The 22,999-nt window shown below is 43.3% G+C and overlaps 1 protein-coding gene across 1 annotated transcript in view; it reads left to right on the top strand.

Moving 5' to 3' along the window:
- Positions 1–22,999, top strand: part of SEC23IP (SEC23 interacting protein) — a 339,277-nt gene that overhangs the window by 253,682 nt on the left and 62,596 nt on the right. Inside the window, exon 16 of the mRNA XM_085602809.1 lies at positions 19,728–19,913. Coding sequence (XP_085458935.1) covers positions 19,728–19,913 — 186 coding nt within the window. The remainder of the gene's footprint in view (positions 1–19,727; positions 19,914–22,999) is intronic.

Here is a 22,999-nt window from a genome sequence, read left to right as displayed (position 1 = left end):
CTCGGAGATCATAGATATAGCCATGGACATATCTTCAGTGGCTTTCAGACAGATGGCAGGGGCAATAGCTCTACACAGACAAGGTTGGCTTAAAGCTACATCTTTCCGTCCTGAAATCCAAACCAAGATTGTTGACATGACCTTTGACGGCAAAAATCTATTTGGGAAGCATATAGATGATGCGCCTCAAGGGATTAAAGCTGACACGGCACGTTCGCTAGGAACACTACAACAGCAATGATATCAATCCTTTCGAGGTAGAGGTGGAAGAGGCCAATACCAGTTAAAGGCAGTCTTTTCAATCTTATAGATATCACCCCTACCAACAGCAAGGGTTTCGCCAATATTCAAACCAACAGCAATACCGATCACATAATGTTCCCTTTCAACAACAGGCGGCCAGAAGACTACCTCCAGCATGAGGAAAGGCACAAGACCATGGTAGACAACAGTGACGCTTTTAGAACACCACTCACCTCGCTACGACGCAAACCTCATCAATTACACTACCTTTCTCAATATTACCAACAATGGTTAGCAATGACATCGGACAAATGGGTGCTAGACATCATTCATCAGGGACACACCTTAGAGTTCATTCAAAAACCTCCAATGCGGCCTCCCATCCCCAAGTAACATCATCATCTGAAATTGCTAAAGAAGGAGATTGCAGACCTTCTTTTGACGGGAGCGATCGAGGAAGTCCCTCAATCAACATCGAGGAAAAGGTTACTACTCCCATTTTTCCCTAATGAAGAAAAACAAAGTACCAAATGGAGGCAGGTAATGGATTTAAGGGGTTTGAGCAAGTTCATAAAGAAACAGCTCATCAGAATGCTATCACTACAAGAAATTCTCCTAATGTTAAACAGGGGAGACTTTGACATCATTAGATCTCTTAGATGCATACTTTCACGTCCCCATTCACATCAAACATCGACGTTACCTAAGGTTCGAGGTGGCGGGTGCCACTGTCAGTTCAAGGTGTTGCCCTTTGGTCTCCGGTCAGTGCCGAGAGTGTTCACAAAATGTATGGCAACTGTGGCAGATTTTTTGAGACAGCAAGGACATCAGGTCTATCCTTATCTAGATGACTGGCTAGTAAAAGGTCCTACATATCAGTCCGCTTAAAGGCTTGTTGGCTATTCAAAACCATAGGTCTAAGGATCAATGTGGAAAAACCCTCACTAGTACCATCTCAAACTCAATTTCAAGGAGCAGTGCTGGACACAAGAGAGGCAAAGGCTTACCCATCATAGGAACGCATTCAAAAAATCTTAAAATTGGCCTCTCAAATCAAAAGAAAAGAGTATTTTTCAGTGAGAATGTACAAGTCTTTCATGGGGATGCTTTCATCCTGCATTCCACTAATTCCAAAATTTCTGCTTTACATGCGGCCACTTCAAGATCAAATCGATCTGCAATGGATACAGGTTCAAGGATCATTCGATGACTTCATTTTTATCACTCCACAAATGAGCAAAGCTTGGTCATGGTGAAGGGTAAGAATGAATCTTTCGAAAGGTCCACTTTTTGAGCCTCAACCTCCCAGTTTCATAATGACAACGGACGCATCTGGATGGGGAGGGCACTTACAAAACCTGGAAATACAAGGCCACTGGAACTCTCGGGAAGCGCTAATGCACATCAACGTGCTGTGTTTTTAGGTCTACAAGCTTTTCTCCCCAGAATCCAAAATTCCCCAGTTCTAGTGAGAACAGACCCCACCACTATGTTCTACCTGCTCAAACAGGGAGGAGCAAGGTTTGAAACATTATCCTCTCAGGCCCAAGAAATTAGGCAGTGGCTGCCAAAGCACAATATCTCCCTACAGATCCAACATGTTCCAGGAATCCACAACACATGGGCAGACTCCATTAGCAGATCCTCAAGCCTCTGCCACGAACGGGAGTTTGGATCACCATCGGATTCTCCAAATATTCTATCAATGGGGAACACCAGGCCTAGACCTTTTTGCAACACGGGAAAACAAGAAAGGAAAAGTTTTGCGAGCTGATCCCCCTCAGAAGGATTCATAGGGAAATGCTCTTCAACTAATATGGACGGGAATGTTCGCATACGCTTTCCCGTCGTTCCCTCTGATTCCAAAAGTAATACGCAAAATGAAATCAGAACTGTGTCATCTGATCCTCATAGCACCGGCAATGCCGAGACAGTTCTGGTTCTCGGAGCTTCTCAGTATGTCCGTAGCCCCTTGCATTCAGTTTTCGCCTGTGCACGATCTACTATCAATGACCGAGGGGCAAGTGGGGCACGCGCAGATAAGATCTCTGAATTTGTCGGCATCGAACCTCATTACCAAGAGTTTCAATCCCTGTACATTCCTCTAAAATGCCGAGATATTCTCAGTCACTCAAGAGCAATTACCACAAATAAAACGAATGCCGCTAAATGGAAAAGGTTCTGCCGGTGGTGTTTGGATCATTCTTAACACCCTCTACAGTCAACGCCTGAGCAAATACTACCTTATTTGCTATATTTAGCCAGAACAGGATTAGCCCATTCATCTATTATAGTACATCTAGCTGCAATTTCAAGATACCGTAGAAAAACGGGAAAGGTTTCTCTTTGGTCTACCACAGTTATGAAAGAATTTATAAAAGGACTCTTCAGATTTTTTCCACCCGTAAAACGTCCAGCGAGCTCCTGGCAACTCAACACGGTCCTTTCACAGCTGATGAAAGCTCCGTTCAAGCCTATTCATAAGGCTGATTTAAAGTTTGTGTCCTGTAAAAGTACAATATTGCTAGCCCAATCATCAGCCAGGAGAGTCAGTGAAATACAGGCTTTTTCAATTTCGGAACCTTTCATGCAATTCAAGAGGGATAAGGTGGTACTGAGAACGAATCCAACATTCATCCCGAAGGTCTAGTTTTCATTCCATCTTAATCAACCTATTGTTCTTCCTACATACTTTCAAAAGCCATCATCTCTAGCGGAGAGATCCCTGCACACGCTAGATGTCAGACGTTGCTTACGATTTTACATCGATAGGACGAAGACATTCAGAAAATCATATCAATTACTTATTGCTTTCGCTCCTCCCATGAAGGGGTATGCTTTATCTAGAAACAGTAAATCCAGATGGATTTCGTCAACAATTACCTTTTGTCATGAGAAGGCAGGCAGACCTCTGACTTCAAAGGTGTCTGTCCATTCTACTTTTACTGCTCTGTTCGCAGGAGTGCCACTCCTGAACATCTGTAGGGTGGTGACATGGTCAAATGTCCACACCTTTACAAGACACTACTGTTTGGATACAGCATGGAAAGGAGATTCGGCGGTGGGACAGGTGGTGCTCCGTCGACAATTCCATTAAGGTACTTTTTCAGAGTTGTATGAATGCTTATACATGATTATATGTTATTATTCAATACATATATCGTTATATATATTTATTTATTTATTCTTTGATGTTCTGATTTTCAGGATAGACAAACCTCTGTCTAGGAGAGTAGATAATGTTTTTTTGTTTTTTCCATGGTTCATAACGATAAAAGGAATTTTGCCCTTAAAACGCCTTTTCTGGAAATTATGTACTGCTTACTACTCTGATTCAAGCATGTGAATCTATGAAAGATTCAATGCTGGAGAAAGAACAAGTTACTTACCTGTACACTGTGGTTCTCCAGTATTGACATCTTTAATAGATTCACATGCGGCCCGCCCACCTCCCCGTTTTAAGGCAATCCACTTTAACCTCATGATGACACTATTACTCTACACTTGTGCTTGAAATCTGAGGTATGGTGGCTCTGCAGGGGATTGTAGTCTCAAGGGCTGGCGTCTCCTTGACTGACAGTTGGACCTCCGATAGGTTAACAAATGTGAGTCCCCTGTACATGGGGTTTCCCGTTATTTTTCTTCTAATACTGCTATATTTGGAAATAGCGTGAGACTCCCACCATGACGACGGGGAAGATTCAAGCATGTGACTCTATGAAAAGTATCAATACTGGAGAACCTCAGTGTACAGGTAAGTAACTTGTTTTTTAACTAAAAAACAAATTAAAACTCATAAAAATTAATAAACGTCCTACACTTTACCCCTATAACCCCCACAAACCACAGTTAAAATAAAACTGTAAAAAAATTGAATACACAATTAAAACTTATTTTCAGTTAAAGAACTGATGGTATTCATCAACTAATTATAAAGTAAGTAAAATGAATTTACTCCCCACCCTTTACCCCTGTTAAAGTAAAACCCAAACGCAAAAATATAAACAATTACCATAATAAAATATCAATTAATTAATTAATATTAATGATCAAGAGGCTCCATCGCTTGGACCCTAATTGAGTGCTCAGCTTCTACATTGGTCACACTAAAGTCCTCCGGGTGGAGAATCCACTCTTTGTGGGGTTCGCTGGAGTAAAAAGTGGCAAGGATGTGCAGAAGCGTACCATCTCGCGCTGGGTCGTGCTCTGCATTAAGATCTGTTAGGTACTGGCGAAGAAGCAGCATCCCCAAGAACTGCCTGCCCATTCCACCAGGGCCAAAGTTGCTACCACACTGTCCTAGACATATGCCAGGCAGATACATGGGTGTCCCTGTATACGTTCACAAAGCACTATTGTCTGGACAGCCAAGTCTGCCGAGAAGGGCCCTGTGCCCTCTCGGTCTTGCAGGACTTCATGGTTTGAGTCCATCCACAGCCATCCTCTTGCTGGGTACTACTATGGTATCTTCAAAAGGTAAGGAATCTGCAACTAGAAGTCTGTTTCAAAAGACCAAGTTACTTACCTTTGGTAACGTTGTTTCTGGCAGAGACTATTTAGCTCCGGATTACTCACCGACACTCCCATATTCCCCAATTCTGTGTTTTGACTCTACCTTTAATTAGATCCCAAGTCTAGGAATCTGTTCACTGTCTACCAGTTTGCTTTTGGGGTTCTGTGTCTGGTGGCATGAATAGCCTTAAAAGCAACTGACGCCAGTACGCAGGAATGGTGCCTATATAGGCCCTGCATGTTATTTCCGGAGCTGAACGACATGAGTGCAGAGCTGGAGGTACTATGGAAACGTGTCCAGGTCCAGTCTGATGCCTGTGGAATATTTAGAAGGCGATGTATCTGCAGCGCTACCTGAAAGAGACTTACGACAGGTAAGTAAATAGTATTACTACTACAATTTGTAGTCTACCCTTGAATCCCCGATCTCCTCTTAGTAATTAGCTTATTGATGGAACTACTTAGGTAAGGAGCCAGTTTGCAAAATATCTCTACTTAGGATGGATCCTCAGGAGAGTCTGATTTGACCTTCTTGATCCAAGGTTTCATTCAGTTGTAACGGCTGAAAGACTTCCCAAATAGGGCCTTTCTAGTCTGCCCTTATCACAGAATTGTTTTGGGCAGACATCTATTTGCCCTTATTTATTACTAGCATACTATGGTGGCTAAACCCAATGCTATGATGTTACATAGTTCTTGTAATTGTGATTTAGCTATAGATCGACAATTGGGTTTCAGGAACCCAGAGACTGTGTGAAACCATTCCCACAACAAATGACCATTTCCCCCCCCTTCCCACAACACTCCCTCACCTGTCGCCCACCACCTCCACCATGCTTTTTGTGGCCATGCTTGTCAGCAGGCAGCAAGCTTCTCTGCATGTATCCAACTCGCTCAATAGAGAGAGGCTATCTCACACCCTTTCTTCCAAAGCACTCCCAAAAAAGTTGAGTAATCATGATAGAGCATCTTACGATCTTCTGTCACCTCTTTTATCAGCCTGCCAACAGTGCAATTGTACCTCTTGGCGAGCTGGCTTTATTCTTCCTCCAGACTACGGTGAAACCTCCTGTCATCTTTGGGGGTTCCCCATATTTGTGCTGAAGTCATACCTGTCTCCTCAAATGTTGTTGGTTGTAAACACAGGGGTTTTTATGCGGATTGGACACAAATAGATGGGCTGAGTGGCTCAATAATGAGCAGTTGTATCGGAATAGTGCAGCCAGGACAGGGTCAGAACAAATGTTGTAACTTTGAGTTTCTTTAGCTTTTATCAAAGTAAACGTTCATCAAAATTTTGTTTCTTACGTTTTGGTAACAGTTGATGGCGATTATTGGGGCATGCTGACATGGCACTGCTGTACATTTACTGTGTTGTACAGGATGGAGTATTGAAAGGGGGTTACATGTATCTACTATTGTCAAAATAGCATTGATACGCGATACAAGTATCTACCAGGTCACTGTAGTAATAGTGAAGATAATAACAGATTTTGGGAAAGATCTCAACTTGACTGTTAAAGGGAGTGCAGCGTGGCGCTATGCTTGCAAGAATTTTACACAGCAGGACCAGCATAGAATGTGACATACACACTACCGTACTATGTATCTCTCTAAAGCCATTGCACTCACTCTTTAGCCACAAGTAAACATTATTTTGGTATTTATTAAGTGGGGCCTACCCTTTGTAACACACACCTTTAAGACAAATAGAAACAGATGATATTTCATTTTGTGAGGTAGGTTACATGGCAAGATGAGTAAGAGACAACTTACTTTACCCACATTGTACACCACTAACAGAGCGCAAGACAGCTGTATAATCACAGCAGGGGATTGTCCCGAAAGATATGGCGGAGGCAGCAATATCATAAATAGGCTGTCCGGAATTCGGTTTAAACCGAATCTAAACGACAATACCCTACCGGATGAAAATCAGCGCACTCGGTTTAAACCGAGTGTCACTGATTTTCATTGCTGTTGCACCACTTGGCCACTTGATGGAGCTCTTTGCTTAAAGGCCAAGTGAATAATCTCCGTAAGAGTGCTTGGAAGATCCACCTTTAGGCATTTTCGCCGTGATTTCATTACTACTCCCAGAGCTATTGGTAACGAAGGCCCCGCGCAGCCCCCACAGTACGGGGGGGTCCCAGCTCCAAGGGCACCCTTCGGCGTGGAGAGAGAGAGACCACACGACCGGCGCAGGCACCGTTTATTTACAATACTCCGTGCTTGTGCAACTGCGGCCGATCTGTGTCAGCCAGTCTGAACAACCTTCCCCTTTCGAAGGTTTGCTGCACAATTTTGTCCCTGTGACACCCCCTTTGAAGTAGAGTGCAGATATGATTGAGGGAACCAAGCGAAGTGGGGTGCAGTCGGGAGTCAAGGCGCGCATGTCATGTGTATCTGCCTAGCCCTGGTGAGGGTTTTCAATCAAGCTGCAAGTCAAACCTGTTGGCAAGCCCTTATTGCAGCACTCATATACCTGCCCAAACAGAAGTGGGGGACCACGAGTCGACCACGAGTCGATAGCCCACAGATGGATACAAGCCATTACCGTTATCAAAGGATGACGTGGCCGAGCAGTTTCATTTTAGAAAACTTTGCACCATTTCCGCCTGTCTCTGCTCTAACAGTGCCGCTACTTGGGTGTCCTGGGCAGCGTTGCCACTGATTGCCTTCATTCACAGCATGGCATGGCAGCACTTGGATTCAGACTCGAAGCTGCTTAGAAGCCGGCAGCGGCGGCAGTGTAAAACAATTATTATTGGACTTACAGGGCTTCGCCCCCCTCACCCGCCCCCCCCCCCCCCCGTCGTGTGAGGCGGCCCAGGGATGAGAATGGTTCCTGGCGCACACACAGCCGCACCCGAGCACGTCACAGGTCTTTAAAAGAGCATTTGTATGTTAATGAGGCCTCGCTGTTATTTCACCCCCTTCTTAAGCCCCTGCAGCTCCACTCGATTAGTATTTACGGGCATAAAACGTTACATGATTGAGGGAATCAAGCGAAGTGGGGTGCAGTCGGAGTCAAGGCGCGCATATCATGTGTATCTGCCTAGCCCTGCTGCCTAGCCCTGCTACCTACCTGTGCGTAGATCGAGGCTTCGCAGGGTGATGCACAGGCTCTTCACTAAACCACTCACTTTATGAATGCGTTTTCCTTTTAACTTACTTTTTCTTTCACCAGGGAGACTGTCTAAAGAGAGCTGATTTTAAATGGCTCACAGTAACACCTTATTTCTTAACAGATCTGCCCACATATGCTTTTGCTTTCCTTCGTTATTATTTACTTGCAGAGTTGGAATGGGACAGAAAATAGGCCTGCCACCAAATTAAAATTAGCTCTCGTTAGTGAATTAGATAGCTAAAAAACATGACCCATACTTGCTAATTGGGGCAGTATTGAACTTTTCAAGGCACACTGGTATAAGTGTTTTACATGGCATTGACGACTGCATGGATTTGAGTATGAGCCCACTGTGTGAAAAAATGTTTAAAAGCAGCAGCACCCACTGTTGCGATTGACAACGTAAAAGACTGACGCTCGCATGGAAATAATAATCTCCAGCATGTGTACCGTACATAGGGAGACAAGTCAGCAGACATGCCAACCCTCCTGATTCAGGCGGGAGACTACCGATTTCAAGGATAGTCTCCCGCCTCCCGATTCAAGCATCCAGAAACCCGGGGTTTCAGCAGACAGGGCTTGGTATTGTGTAAGGTGCTAATTCTTCCAGCAACAGCCAGTGGCGATGCAGGGGCTCTAGATGAGGTGAAAAACCAACAAAGCCCCATTAACAAGCGAATGGTCTTTTAAAGACCTGTGAAGTACTCGGGGGCGGCTGTGTGCGTGCCCGGGGGGTGTATGCACTGCCAGCAACCTGCCAGGCCAGTTTACAATATTTGCATCACCCTCTCTCTGCCTGCCATTGCGCTCCATGAAGAAAAAAACGTGCATTTGCGTTTCAAATGTCCGATCCTGCAGCAGCGCACTTCCAAAGCCCATACATGAGAGTAACCCGATTCAAGGCCCCATTCTCCCGATTTTTTCTGAAAAATCTCCCTCTTTGATCTTCTGAAATGTTGGCATGTATGATGAGTCAGTGTTCCGCGGTCGTAATTCCCTAAGTATACCTAGTGCAACTTCACCCTTATCTGACGAGCAATATGGAGAGCACTAGTCCTTTGCACCAAAGACATTGATGTGGTCTATTATTGCTTTGGGAGAAAGGGTCAAGGGGCCAGCAGCTCATCTTTTCAGATTGGAACAGCAAAGAAAAGTGCAATGGTCATAGGATTTTACTATAAAGGAAACAACTGAAAAGGTTTAAAATAGCTCAGCACTGCGCTGGAACTATAAAGACACATTTCCAATAATGCCTGTTAAAAGTTATTAGCATGAAAGTTGATCTTACTATAGACCCCACTTACTTGAGGATGACAGCGGTCGACACACATCGTAGGGTTTTAGCTTCAAGACTGTTGATCGAATAAATGGATTTTGCAAAAGTCCCTGGGAGTGCAGCATCTCCTTTTGTGAAATAATTTGTAATGGGTTTGTGGTCTTATACCCCCAATGTTGCATCAGCATTAGAGCGTGTTGCGTGGAGACCACATTGTGAAATAATGTTTTAAGGCGGCAGTGCCCGGTGTTGGGATTGACAATGCAAGAGACTGAAGTTAGTGTGGAGATACTAATCTCCAGTGTTTGTATTGTAAATATGGAGACAAGTCTCCCCCAGTCGCAACTCCCTGAATGCATGAGAAATGGCTAGCTATGATGCATAGAAATGTCCCTTCACCAACCATGGCGTTTGAAGCCAATGAAGCCTCACTTTGGTACTCTGCGCAAGTGTTAGATCCCTTCCGTAAAGGGGAATTTTCGCCAGACTTTGCGAAGTACAGCTTCATTTTTGACCGCTTTAACACCTCTGAGGGCATATGCACCCAGTTCAACTCATGTGTTTCAGAACCTGGCCCAGACAATGTCAACCTTGAGGTGCACCAGTATTGGCATGAAAAGCTATGTCAGTGGCCAGAGTTGGCAAATTGTGTACTGTCCGTTTTGGCGTTGCCAGTCTCAAGTGCCAATGTCGAGAGGGCCTTTTCCCATATAAAAGTGTACATAGGTAGGAAAGAGAGAGTGCGAATGACCAAAGATTCACTGAAGAAATATTGTATGGTGTACTACAATAAATTCGACTTGTAAAAATGTATTTTAACCTCATATACACTGTACATAGACTGTCTATATTCCATGCACCAATTAAGAAAGCAAACAATAATAAAAGCAAAGCGTCCCATAAACACCGGTAAAACACCGTTTCAGTTGTTTTTTATGGCGCGAAAATTAGTAACCACTGAAAAGCACTGTTTTTTCGAGGTATTGAAATCACTGGAAAACACTGAAAAAACACCACCAGAATTTACCAAAAATAGAAACTGAAAACAGGAAAGCCTAATCATAAATAAATCCGGGAAAAACCCATGGCTATGCGCTTCGTATAGGCCTGTAGTATTAATAAATGGGGATGTGAAACTCTACTCGAAGATTCTAATATAATGTAGAGGGTCCTGCAGAATGTGATCCATGTAGATCAGTTAGGTTTTATAGCTTACACACGACAACATCCGTAGGACGGTTCACTTGGTTCAGAAGGTACAAAAAATGGATATTGCTGCAATTCTGACTTCTCCAGACACTGAAAAATCCTTTAACTGAGTGAACTGAGCCTATGTATGGAAGGTTATAGAACAAATGGGTTTCAGAGCCCAATTTGTTTTAACTATGATGCTTGTGCCATAAAGTTCCCAAACAGCTAGGATCACCCAGAATGGCTCTCGATCGGAGTTATTGTACTTGGAAATGGCTGCCATACTGGGCTGCCCAATGCCCCCCACCCCCATTTGCTTTAAGCTTTGAGCCATTAACAGATCAAATTTGGAACGAGAAGATCAGTATCACTTTTGGAGGGGATGTGTAAAATATTCTCACTTTATGCAGAGATGTCCTATCGGTGTTGGGGAACCCTGAGACATCTCCTAGGAGCAGTGGTTGAGCAAGTGATGCAAATCATGCAAATCTCTGGACCAAAAATAAATGTAGAAAAGATGGAAATTTTGAACTTGCCTCTCTCTGCCCAAGAAATAAACGTCTTGAAGGCATGGCTTCCATTTCGATTGTTCCCTATGCAAATAATGTATTTAGGTATACATATTACAATCCGGGCGGTCCGGCTATACAAGCCTAATTATATATGCCTAACTTTGGAGATATAACAGGACTTTGGGAGGTGGCAGAGTCTGATGCTGTCCTTGGGAGAGAGGATAGGAGCCGTAAAGATGACTATTCTGATGAGAGTATTATATTTGTTTCAGACTTTTCCCATAAAAGTTGAGAATTTTATTTTTTGACCAAACCATTGGATTAGTTTGGAGAGGAGCGAAGCCTCGGGTAACATCGAGGCTCCTGCAACAATCCAGGGAAGTGGAGTCATGACTCTCCCCAATTTCAAAATGTATCACTGGGCATCCCAGTTGAGAATAGTAACAATGGTAAGAGGAGAGGGGAGAGGAGTTGGCCTAACGGCTGGGGCGGTTGACCTTGAATCTGGGGAACTGGGTTAAAGTCTCGGCAATGGCGCTGAACAGCCTGTGATTCTGGGCTTAATCTCCCCGTGCCTAAAACAAATGAATGTGTCCACATGTAATGCAACTGGTGCTATGTAAAGCGCTCGTGATACCCGATTCGGGTCAAGTTCGCACTATATAAAACTGTGTAAAAAAAAAAAAAAAGGTAAAAAGCTGAAACAGGGAAAGTCTGGGCCTATCTGGAAGTATAAGCTGATATTTGTCTTGCATTACACCCCGGTGAAGATGCATAGAATGTATCCTAGAGCCTCATGTCTCTGCTGGCAAACACATGGTATGGTTAGAACTACACTACAGACATGGTGGGATTTCCCCAAAATTGTACCTTTCTGGGAAGAGGTGGCAGGCAAACATTTTAGGATTGTTGAAACCCTTTGACACGAAAACGTTGTTGTTAAGCATGAGACCAGATGACTAGGCTAGACTAGAACAATAGTATCAGACTGTGGCATACTCTCCCTTTCGAGAAGCTCATTAGCAACATGGAAAATACTCGCCTCAGTTTGAAGTACAGTAGGATACGCTGCTCAACCATTTCTTAGCGGTTATCCCCATATGTTTACTGCTACCACAGTGAAAGCGAATGGGTCTATTCTGTTCTCCTGAATATAGGGGAGAAGGGAGGAATGCTCCTGTGGATCGGAATGTGAAACAAATTAGGTTGAGCGAGGTAATAAAGGCTTAGTGGATGCATATTACCTTTGTGTTTAGGGAGAGGAAGGGGGCGGAGTTAAGGGTATGCAAGAGGGAATAAAGTCTCTAGTCATTTGTTTTGTATCTGTAGCATATACTATGCAAATTTATTCTCTCACGATTGACTTTGTTAACATATGCTTTGTACGATACGGAAAATACTATTTGAATATTCTTGGGGGGGAAAAATAATCCTGTCACAGCACAAAATAGTCTACATACTTTGAGTAAAACCTAACAGCCCTTTTAACATTCAAACACAACCACACATATGAGCTACCTTGTCATGTGTTCATCAACTAGTGCCCTATTCAAAGTGACTTTTGTCTCCAGGTGGATTATATCCTTTGATATTGTGCTTTCAGTTGTTTAATAAGACTTTGCCTGGGAAACCTTCTGGTTCCTCAGTTAAGGCAAACAAACATGAATTAGACTCAAACCTCCTCTACATCCGAGAAATGTTCATACAGGCTGAGCACTGATGTGTTAGCTGCTTTACACAGGGGTGAAGGGATTGCCAATATAGTGGTTCTGGTTTTTAGAATCTTTCCTCCAAAAGCAATTTTATTTCAAAGTTCTTTAACAATAGTAATGTTTCTTTTTCATTAATGTTCTCTTGCAGGGTGCAATCCTGTACACTATGCGTAGATGAACCTTGAAGATTCCCATTTAACGGTTATTGCGTTCAGCAGCCTTAGCCAATTTAGAGGCAGCAACAGCTTGCAAAAGTAGTAGGTCCGACTCAGGAGATTTTAATCAAGCTAGGCAGGGCACAGTTTGTCAAAATGCAGTCATAAGAAATCTTACTGAGGTATTACTAAAAATATGCATAATAACAATGTTAAATATGCACCCAGATTTTGATTCTAGTGTCAAGGAAAGCACTATGGGAGTGGAAATGCTTGACCAGTTAAGCAGAAATTTCCTAACCACAAGCTAGAAGCCTTTATAAGACTGGCAAAGAACACGCTACTGGCCAAATATCAATTTGGTGTGTTTTTCTGGTAGTTTAACTTTAGTTGATATATGGCCATATAAACCTCTTTGACTTTGAGACAGTTCAGCAGGCACAGTGTGGTCAACTTTGAGGGGGCATGCATGTGCATGAGCCCCCACCTAGTAGCTAATCAGTTAGTAGCAGAATTAATACACCAGTTCATTGCATCAGTTTGTAAATTCAAAGGAGTTCAACATACTGTTTGTACAGTTAGGACTCCCTGGACCTACATGCACACTGCTACACTTGACGGTCAGTAATAGAGCTATAATGTGTGAGAGCCTGCAATCCATGCATAATAGTCCATCTGTAATTTCCTTATTACACTTTATTAGTGACGTCTCTAGTCCCCTTTAATAATGAAATATTATAGCTTCTTATCTCTAATAAGTAATTACAGCTGATCTGTGATGTCATAAATCCTGCTGCCAGGTCTCGGGAGCGTATAAATACAGCTGCACTTTACACGTGAGCTGGCCTTTGATAAGTCTTCTGTGTTTTCTTTTAAATGAACAGTGATCAACAGAAAGAAAATATGCATGGAACACATGTTTTTTTCCGCATTGTAGGCGGTTACCGATAAAATAGAATATCTATGCATGTTTCAACACATTCTGAGTTTCAGTATTTTTTTTTAATCTGACTTGTAAAAAATTGCTTCTAATATTTATTTTTACATAACATTACTAACTGCTTTTTGTCGTGTTTAATTTCACTCTACCAATTCTGCTTTTATTCTTCATGTTCGTAACCATACATTCTCCAGTATTGGATCTTTCATAGATTCACATGCTTGAATCATTCCCTGCCATCGAAGTGGGAGTCCCACGGTACCATAATAAAGCAGTATTTATCACTATCCTCTGCCATAAGGGCAATGAAAAAGTCAGTTTATTAGCCTATCTTCATCCTTTTAAAAAGGGCCAAACTTGAACTATAACCAATCCGGCAACAGCATCCTCTATAACACTCCCAACAGAGGCTGAGTCCTCCAGATTTTCTATCGCACATATCATGTGAAGGGAGTCTCTCTGAGCTTTGCTCAGTTTCTTCAGCTATTACTTCTTTTTGGATCATCCAAGATTATATTTCATGTTTCATTACTCAAACCCTACTACTAATATGTCAGAGTAGAAGAAAACAAGATAATGGGCTGCAAAATATGTCTGACCTTTTCCTCAAAAACGCTCACGTTCAGAGAGATGATGCTATTATTGAGACTACAGAAACTTAAATATGTCTCTTCTGATGAGGACAGTAAGAATTCCTTCACCTCACAGGAGAGGTCAAAGGGAGAGGTCTCACCAAGGGTCTCCAGAAGGCGTGCAGAAAAGCTATAAAAAAGACTTATGAATCTTTATAAGGCACTTCTCACAGAGAGAGAGTACATTGGAAAGAACTTCCTCAGAGGCAGACCCTACAGCATCCTCTTCAGCCCTGATACTACATCAGGAAATTCTTCATAACCTTACAGTGCGACTTCTACAGCAGAACTGCCGTCAAAATCATCATTAACAACAATGACAATGACAATTTCGATGACCACAACCATGTCGACTAATAATGCCTCACCTATGACTGCCTTGTCTACGATGGCTTCATCTACCATTGCATCAGCTATGATTGCTTATCTATTACGGCCACATCTACGACAATCGTCTAAGACCACCTCCGTATGCGAATGGCCTCCTCTCGATTGCCTCACCTACGACAGCCTCATCTATGACAGTCGTCAATGACAGCCTGATCTACCATGGTCGTCTGTGACAGCTTCATCTATGACGGTCGCCTACTAATTGCCTCATCTGCGAATGGCCTCATCTATGATGGCATCGTCTATGGCTGTTATCTATGACAGACTCATTTACAACGGTTTTCTACGACTGCCTCATCTGTGACGGTCGTCTATGACGAAAGCCTTGTCTGCAATAACTTTGTCTACGATAACTATATCTATGATGGTCTTGACTACTACTGCATCGTCTGCGACAGCCTTGTCTATGATAAACATTGTTGACATCATCCTAATCGTATACGTCTGCCTCATCGTCTACAATCTCTATGACAATAAAAACAATGAAAGCACCATAGTCGTCAACAAGAACAAAAGACACATAATCCAGAATAACTTAAAGTCTAGAATTAAGGGGACTAATATGAGCATGTCTACAACAGTCCGCAATATATGGAGAGACAAAATGTGGAGCAATTTCACCACTTCTGTCTGCCTCCAACTTCAGATCATTGGTCAGGTCCATGCAGCTCTAGTACTAGATCTACAGGGCATGGTACAGGATTACTACAAACAATTTCCTGAGCCTGCAAGGTCACATAGTGCCCGATACATCAGCTTCCTCCGATGCTGCTGCCACTGAAAGAATGATCCCAGTGTCCGATATTGCCATGCTTCACGAGAATGACCCGTTAACATCTGTGATGATAGATAGAAGGCCCACAACCGGTGGATTCCCCACGAGATGATTTTTTTATGGTTTCTATACCCTTAGGGAACAAGCGGACAGACGCATCCAACTTTCAATATAAAATAAGCAATCGGGTTGTTCTCTTTATAATTTTAAATAGAAAAGCTGTGAGACCTATTCCAATTGTTGATAAATTGGGGAGGAGTTACAATCCTGCCCCTCATAACCCTGCCTATCCAGGAAGGAGACCTTCTCAGCTATGCCCGGTGCTACTGTACAGCTGCCAATTCACTGGCAATACGAAGCAGGGATAACCACCAGATGTGGTCAGCATTGCCACATACAATTATTTCTGCTGGAAGACAGAAAGGCCAGAAACAAAAAAGATCTGTAGGGGGTCGGAAACGTTCTCATCAGAAAACATAGATTGCGCTGTAGATATAGCTTCAGTAGGTATCCCACAACTGGCAGGGCCAGTGGTCCTTAGACGCCAAGGTTGGTTCAAGGCCACACCATTCAGAACCTGAGGTGCAAATAGATCTAATATTTGTTATTTTCCATGGCGACGCTCTGGTTGGCATGCATGTTGAGGATGCCTTGCAAGTAGTAAATGCTGACTCTGGGACGCAAGATCTTTTGGCACATTACAATTTCAAAAGAAGCCCCCTTTAGAGGGACCCGTGAAAGAGACGAGAATACCAGAGGTATCAGACTTAGCAATCCTCTTAGTAGCCCTTAGGCTAGCTTACCTACAGTGACAACGTTCTGGTGCTGCTTTCGCCATCCTGTGGGAGAAACAATTCTAAAATGTGGTCATCTATAGCATAAAATAGCATCTGACAAATAAGTCCTGGAACTCATCACATATGGTAAGATATTGGAGATCACCCAGACTCCACACACCACTTCACCAAAACGAGGGCGCCCACCTTCTCTCCATCTGCTTCGGAATGGAGGGCTAGCTACGCTAACCAAAGTTTCCATAGAGAAAGGCCCACATTCTCAGCTCAGAATGGACTTCTAGTCTCTGTTTTTCCTCATAGACATACCTTTAGACATTAAACAAGTATTTCTGGAAACAATACTTTAAGTGGTCACCCTCTCCGCCACCACATGACCGCTCTGAATTTACAGAATTCATACTTCCACATTCCCATCCCACGTGATTCAAAGTTCTCCCATTTGACTTCAGATCAGCTTCCGCATTTTTACCTACTGCCTATCCCTGTGGCAGCTTTTTTCAGGAAGGACGATCATCAGGTATTCTCCTACTACGACAACTGGTTGATAAAAGCACCAACGGCATTTCAAGTGTGCAAGGCCACAGAGCTGTGCCTAAAGGTGTTTTACAAACTAGGTCTCCTTGTGAATTATCAAAAATCATCAACTCCTCCATCCTAGAAGATACTATTACTGGACCGCAACACTAGATACTGTCCAAGACCAAGAATTTCTATTCAAAGACAGGCAACAAAGGGTCTTTGAACTGCCTCTCGAACTAAAAAAAAAAGAAATCAGTGCGTCTGTTCAAATAGCTTCTGGGCAACATGTCCTCAGCAATCAATATGATCCCTCTTGCACGCCTGAAAATGAGAGCCTTACAGGAATAGCTACAAAAACAATAGATTCAAATAAAAGAATGGTTCAAGGCCCTGGTGATCCTCACACAGGTATGATGGAAGCTACCGCCTGGTGGTCCAGACCGCCCACCTGTCAAAGGACCTCATGCTCTAACCTCAAATACCTCACTTCATAATGACTGCGGATGCCTCCCCGGAGAGCTTTGGCGGTCTTCCACAGTACCTGCAAATTCAAGGACAGCGGCTTCTGTGCCAAAAGAGCATATACATCAATCGCCTGGAGATCAGTGTTAGTTTCCACGGACAATACAACCAGCATGCAATGAAACAGTCTCCACGAATGGAAGTTTAATCAGTCGGTGCTAAATATGATCTTTTCGTTCTGGGGCAAACCGGTTCTGGATCTCTTTACAATAAACGAAACCCGCAAAAGCCAATTCTATGTAAGTTGGCATTCACATCCAGGATCGTGGAGGAATGCCTTTCGACAGATGGTCCGGTATCTGTGCTTACCTTTTCCCCCGATGCCTTTAATTCCAAAGGTTCTCAGCAAGAGGAAAGTGGAGCAGTGTCGTCTCATCCTGATAGCCCCCAGATGGTCCACGCAGCATTGGTTCTCAGAGCTTCTCCTGCTATCGGAATACTACCACATTCACCATCATCCTGTAAAATGATGATGAACTAAGGCCAGGTCCTTCATCCTGACCTGACTTAATTTTGCTTATGCGCACGGCTCCGGAATGCCATGAATTCTAAATCTTAATGTTCCTCAGGACTGCAGGTGTATTCTCTCTAAGTCAAGGCGGAAGCCGCGATAAAAACATGTAAACCGTAAAGGAATCGTTTCTGCCTATGGCGCCTGAAATGAAACCTACATCTTCTGCTAGCATAATCTGGCAGATGGCGAACCTATCTCCTCTTGCTAACTTGGTTACGGTTGGTACATACGTCTGTTAAGGTACGGCTTGCAGCAATATCAAGATATAGATGCTCATCACATGTTCTGAGTTTTTTTCCTCCAGTAAGGGCTCCTTCTCTGGACTGCACCTGAACATAGTTCTGTCTTAACTCATGAAGAGTTCATTCGAACCTATTCACAGAACAAACCTCCTATTTCTCATATGGAAGGTTGTCTTGTTACTAGCACTCACTTCGACCAGGAGGGTAGAGGAGAAACAGGCTTTCTCAACTCAAGAATCTTTTTGCACCTTGGCAATTTAGTACTTCTCAGAACCAATCCAAAGATTTATTCCCAAGGTTTCTTCTGATTTTTGCCTCAATTAACCTATAATATTTTGGACTTTCTTCCCAAATCCAACATCACCTGCTGAGAGGTCTATTCATACGATAGTTATCAAATTATGTCTTAAATTATACTTACATCGCGCTAAACAACTTATGAGAATTGACCAACTTTTGGACTCAGAAGGACACACTCGTAAGGGTGCTCCAGTCATGATGGCAAGTATCGCTCGAAGGACTTCAGCTGCGATCCAGTTCAGGCATTCCAAGGCTGGCAGGCCCCTCACAGGGCAAACCAGAGTGCACGCAACTAGTGCAGTTTTCACCTCAGCTACTGTGCAGAAGTACCTCTGGAAAAGATATGTCGTGCTGCTGCGAAGAGTGTGCATATAATTCATTCAGCATTATTACCTGGGATCGACGCAGCACAGTGATGCAGCAGTTGGACAAGTTTTACTGCATCATTTATTTCAATAAGTGGACCCTCTTTTGGTTCAATGTGTTTGCTTATGTATTTATGCAAATTTTAATGCATGATGTATATTTATTGAATTGTATATGAATGTTATGGATATATTTTCTACCCACTATCTGCTATTTGTGCTAATACTATAAGCTATACATATACAGTAACTGCTTGCTATTCTAATTCAAGCATGTGCATCTAATAAAGATCCAATACTGGAGAACAAAATAAGTTATTTACTTGTAACTGCAGTTCTCCAGTACTGGCATCTTTCATAGATTGACATGCAACCCACCCTCCTCCCCGTAGATCCTCCCCTTATAGCTTGGGATTATTTATTCCCACTTGTGTTTGAAAATCTGAGGGACTTGGCCTTATTGGGAGGGTGCTGTCACCTGATTGGTTATAGTTCAAGTTTGATCCTTTTTTATAAAAAAGGACATAGATAGAATATTAAAGTGACCTTTTCATTGTCATTATAGCCTATGATAGTGATACATACTGCTTTACTATGATACTGTGGGACTTCCACTTCAACTACGGGGAATGATTCAAGCATGTGAATCTATGAAATATATCAGAACTGGAGAACTGCAGTTTCTTGTAAGTAACTTATTTTCATCCCTTTCGTATGCTAGAGCAAGTCACAAATGATGCCATAAAGAAAGAAATACCCACTGCCATATGTTATTGCAAGTCACCTTTGAGTTCCATGAACCCTATTAAGGAACTCTGCCTTTATAAAGGAGCTCTGCCTTCATCCTCATTTCTCTGTATTATCACAAACTCCTCGGTGACTTGCAAAATCTTTTTAATGTATGGCACTGATGATGTATCTCTTGTACCACATTAATTCCTTCAACATTTCTTTTTGTTTAACTGATTTCTACATGTTCTTTTCTGCTGGACCTCTGCAGAGCTGAAAGAGAGCCTGGCTCGAATGGGCACCGACCTGAAGCATGGCTTCATCAGCTCCTTGCGCAGTGCTTGGCAGACGCTAAATGACTTTGCCCGAGCACATAAATCCTCGTCGCAGCTGCAGGCTGAGCTAGAGAAGGTGGCAAACCAGATTAAAGAGGAAGAGGAGAAGGAGGAACTCGAAGGTAGGTTGAATATGTGGTTCATTGATGTTTTGAAGCAGCATCCTGTTATTCTTTCACATAACTTACTTTTATTTAGCCTATTCAGAGAAAACCCCCAGACTTTGTTGGGTTGATCAGTAGCTTGCTTGTAAAGTAACTTCTGGTATTTCATGGATGTAAAAGTACCTCCATTGTGATGAAACTTATATTATCTTTTTAATGTTGTAAAATTAAAAATGCAAAACGTTGCCACTTTTACAGTGCCTCTTTATTTAGAACATATATGACCTTGCCCCACAGACAACCTCGACAAGGACATTAACAACTTCAACAACTGGACCAAGAATTGCACTGACTCCCTCGCACCCATCAAACCCAACAAGCATAGTAACTCAAACAAGCAAGTTAATTGGTAGGCAGAAGACCTCCGAAACACCAAACAACACTGTGATCAGCTAGGAAGGAAATGGAGAGCCAGCCACAATGCCACCGACTGAACTGCCTAGAAGGCTGCACTCAGACGCAAATTAGAGACGCCAAGAAAAAAGCATTAATGGACCGAAACAATTGAAGCTACATCAGCTGCAAGAATATCTTGTTGATCCTCGAGGATTCCTCCACTCCCTCAGCCACTATCAACATTGTTGCCTCCTAACAACTCTGCGACAATTCATCCAACTTTTTCCACAGCAAAATAACAAACCTCTACAGCAACTTCACACACCAACTTAAACTTAGAGAAGTCATTGCTAACCTACCCTCCATCAACCAAGACGGCCACCTGACCGAATAGACAGCCCCCACCAGAAACAACACAGCTGCAGTCATGCAGACCATCCACTCGGGGGGGGCCCAATTGACCCATGCCCCCACCATATCTAAACCTCTGGCACCTCACCAATCAGCACCACCCTGACCCACATCATCAACACCTCCTTAATGTTTGCCACTTTCCAGATAGAAATGAAACTTTCAGAAATCAATGCCTTGCTCAAGAAGCCACAGCCAGCCAACCAGAGTCAACTGAGCAACTTCCGACCCATCTCCCTGCTTCCTTGTCCAGCCAAAGTGATTAAGAAGACCATCAACAAGCAACTCACAACCCACCTCGCACTTCACCATCTTGTAGACAACTCGCAATCAGGATTCAGAAAGAACCACACCACCGAAACTGTACTCGTCGCGCCACCGTCGACATTAAAAAATCCTGCACTGAGCAGAAACAGCGGCCCTCCTGCTCGATCTCTTCGCAGCCTTTGACACCGTCTCCCACAGCACCCTCATCAGAAGACTCGACAAGACTGGTATACAAGGATCCACTCTCAAATGGATCTGTTCCTTCCTCACGGGAAGAACCCACAGGGCCAGGCTGCCACCCTTTACATCAGAGACAAAGAAACTAATCTGCTGTGACCCACGGGGATCTTCCCTCAGTCCCATCCTTTTCAACATATACATGGCACCACTCCCCAACATCATCCAATCTCGCAACCTCACCGTTATCTCCTACGCTGACACCCAACTCATCCACTCCCTGACGGACAAGACAAACACCACCAGAACCAACTTTACCAACTGCATGAACATGGTAGCAGACTGGATGCGAACAAATGCCTAAAACTCTGCTCCAACAAGACAGAAGTACTCTTCTTTGGCAACAGGACCTCCCCATGGTATTCCACCTGGTGGCGGTCAGAGCTAGGACCAACACCCATGACCATGAAAGAAATCTAGGGATCATCCTAGATGACAAGCTCAACATGATGGCTCCAGTCAAAGCAGTGTGCACCCCCTGCTTCCTCATTCTATGCATGTTGCAAAAGATCTTTAAATGGTTGCCTCTGAACATAAGACAGACTGTCACGCAACCACTCCTCACCAGCAGGCTGGACTATGACGCCAGAATCTCCAAACAACTCCTTCACAGATTCCAGATCATCCAGAACACAGTTGCAAGACCTGCGTTGCTGCACCCACATCACACCGCACCTCTGGAAACCTCACTGTCTCCCCATTCTTAAGCACAGTCAGTTCTAACTTCTCACGCACACATACAAAGCCCTACATAACACAGGACCAGAATACCTGAATAGCCGCATACACTTTCACCAACCCACCAGGCACCTACTCTTTGCCTCACTCTCACTTGCTCCCGCTCCCCGCATCCACAAAAACAAAACTGGAGGTCGCTCATTCTCCTACATCGCATCCAAAACATGCAACGACCTCCCTCAACAAATCAGAGCTGCCTCCTTACTTCTTTGAGTTTTGCAAATAGCTGATGTCCTGGCTCTTCAACTATAAGCACCTTGGGACCACACACATGCACACCTTGCCCAAGTGCCTGGATATCATCTCGGGTGATTAGTGCGCTACACAAATCAACATAGCATAGAAAAGTACGAAATAAGAAACTCATGGATTTGGGATTTTATTCCTTTAATCTGTCCTTTGTATTAAGTGAATGTTTTTCTTCTAACATTAGTTGAGATCAAATTCGTATGGCAGGATAGAAGAAACCAAAAAACTTCTTAAGACTTCTAAAAGTCTTATTTCTCTTCTGGTTAAGTGTCAAGTTTCCTCATTGCTTGTTTGTGCAGCAATCCAGCCATAGTCCTTCAAACCAATCTTAAAACTGTATAACTATTGTAGCCTACACATCTGCTCAGAAGGATTCCACTTTTCACCACCTACTGGTGGAATCAGTCGGTACAGAAACTCTGTGTCAGTGATGGCCATTGAAGTGCCTATGGCCTCGCCAGGCTACCTTGGCTGTCCCTTAGTATTTTACAGTCCCTCCATGAAAGCAAACACCTTACTTTTTTCCTCTGGGCTGTGCTTCATAATTGACATGCATGATGTTTTGGATTCTGAAAATCGATTTATGCAGTTAGGCCACTAACTTATAAATAAAAGCTTAAGCACACCTGACTGAACTGCCTTCCAAAGCGGTAATTTGGATCCTATCCATATGGTCTTTCTGGCCTCACATCTCTGTTTTGGAAAGTTTGCTTTTCTGGTCTTTGCTTAATCTAGCTCAAAATTCTTGCATTAAACCTTACTTTATTTGCAGTTTAGATTCATTGCATATTTTTATCCTTCAGCAT

Source organism: Triturus cristatus, chromosome 1_2, assembly GCF_964204655.1.
Source record: "Triturus cristatus chromosome 1_2, aTriCri1.1, whole genome shotgun sequence".
Lineage (NCBI taxonomy): Eukaryota > Metazoa > Chordata > Amphibia > Caudata > Salamandridae > Triturus > Triturus cristatus.
Note: the sequence above shows the minus strand (reverse complement) of the source record. Positions and strands in the feature narration are given on the sequence as shown.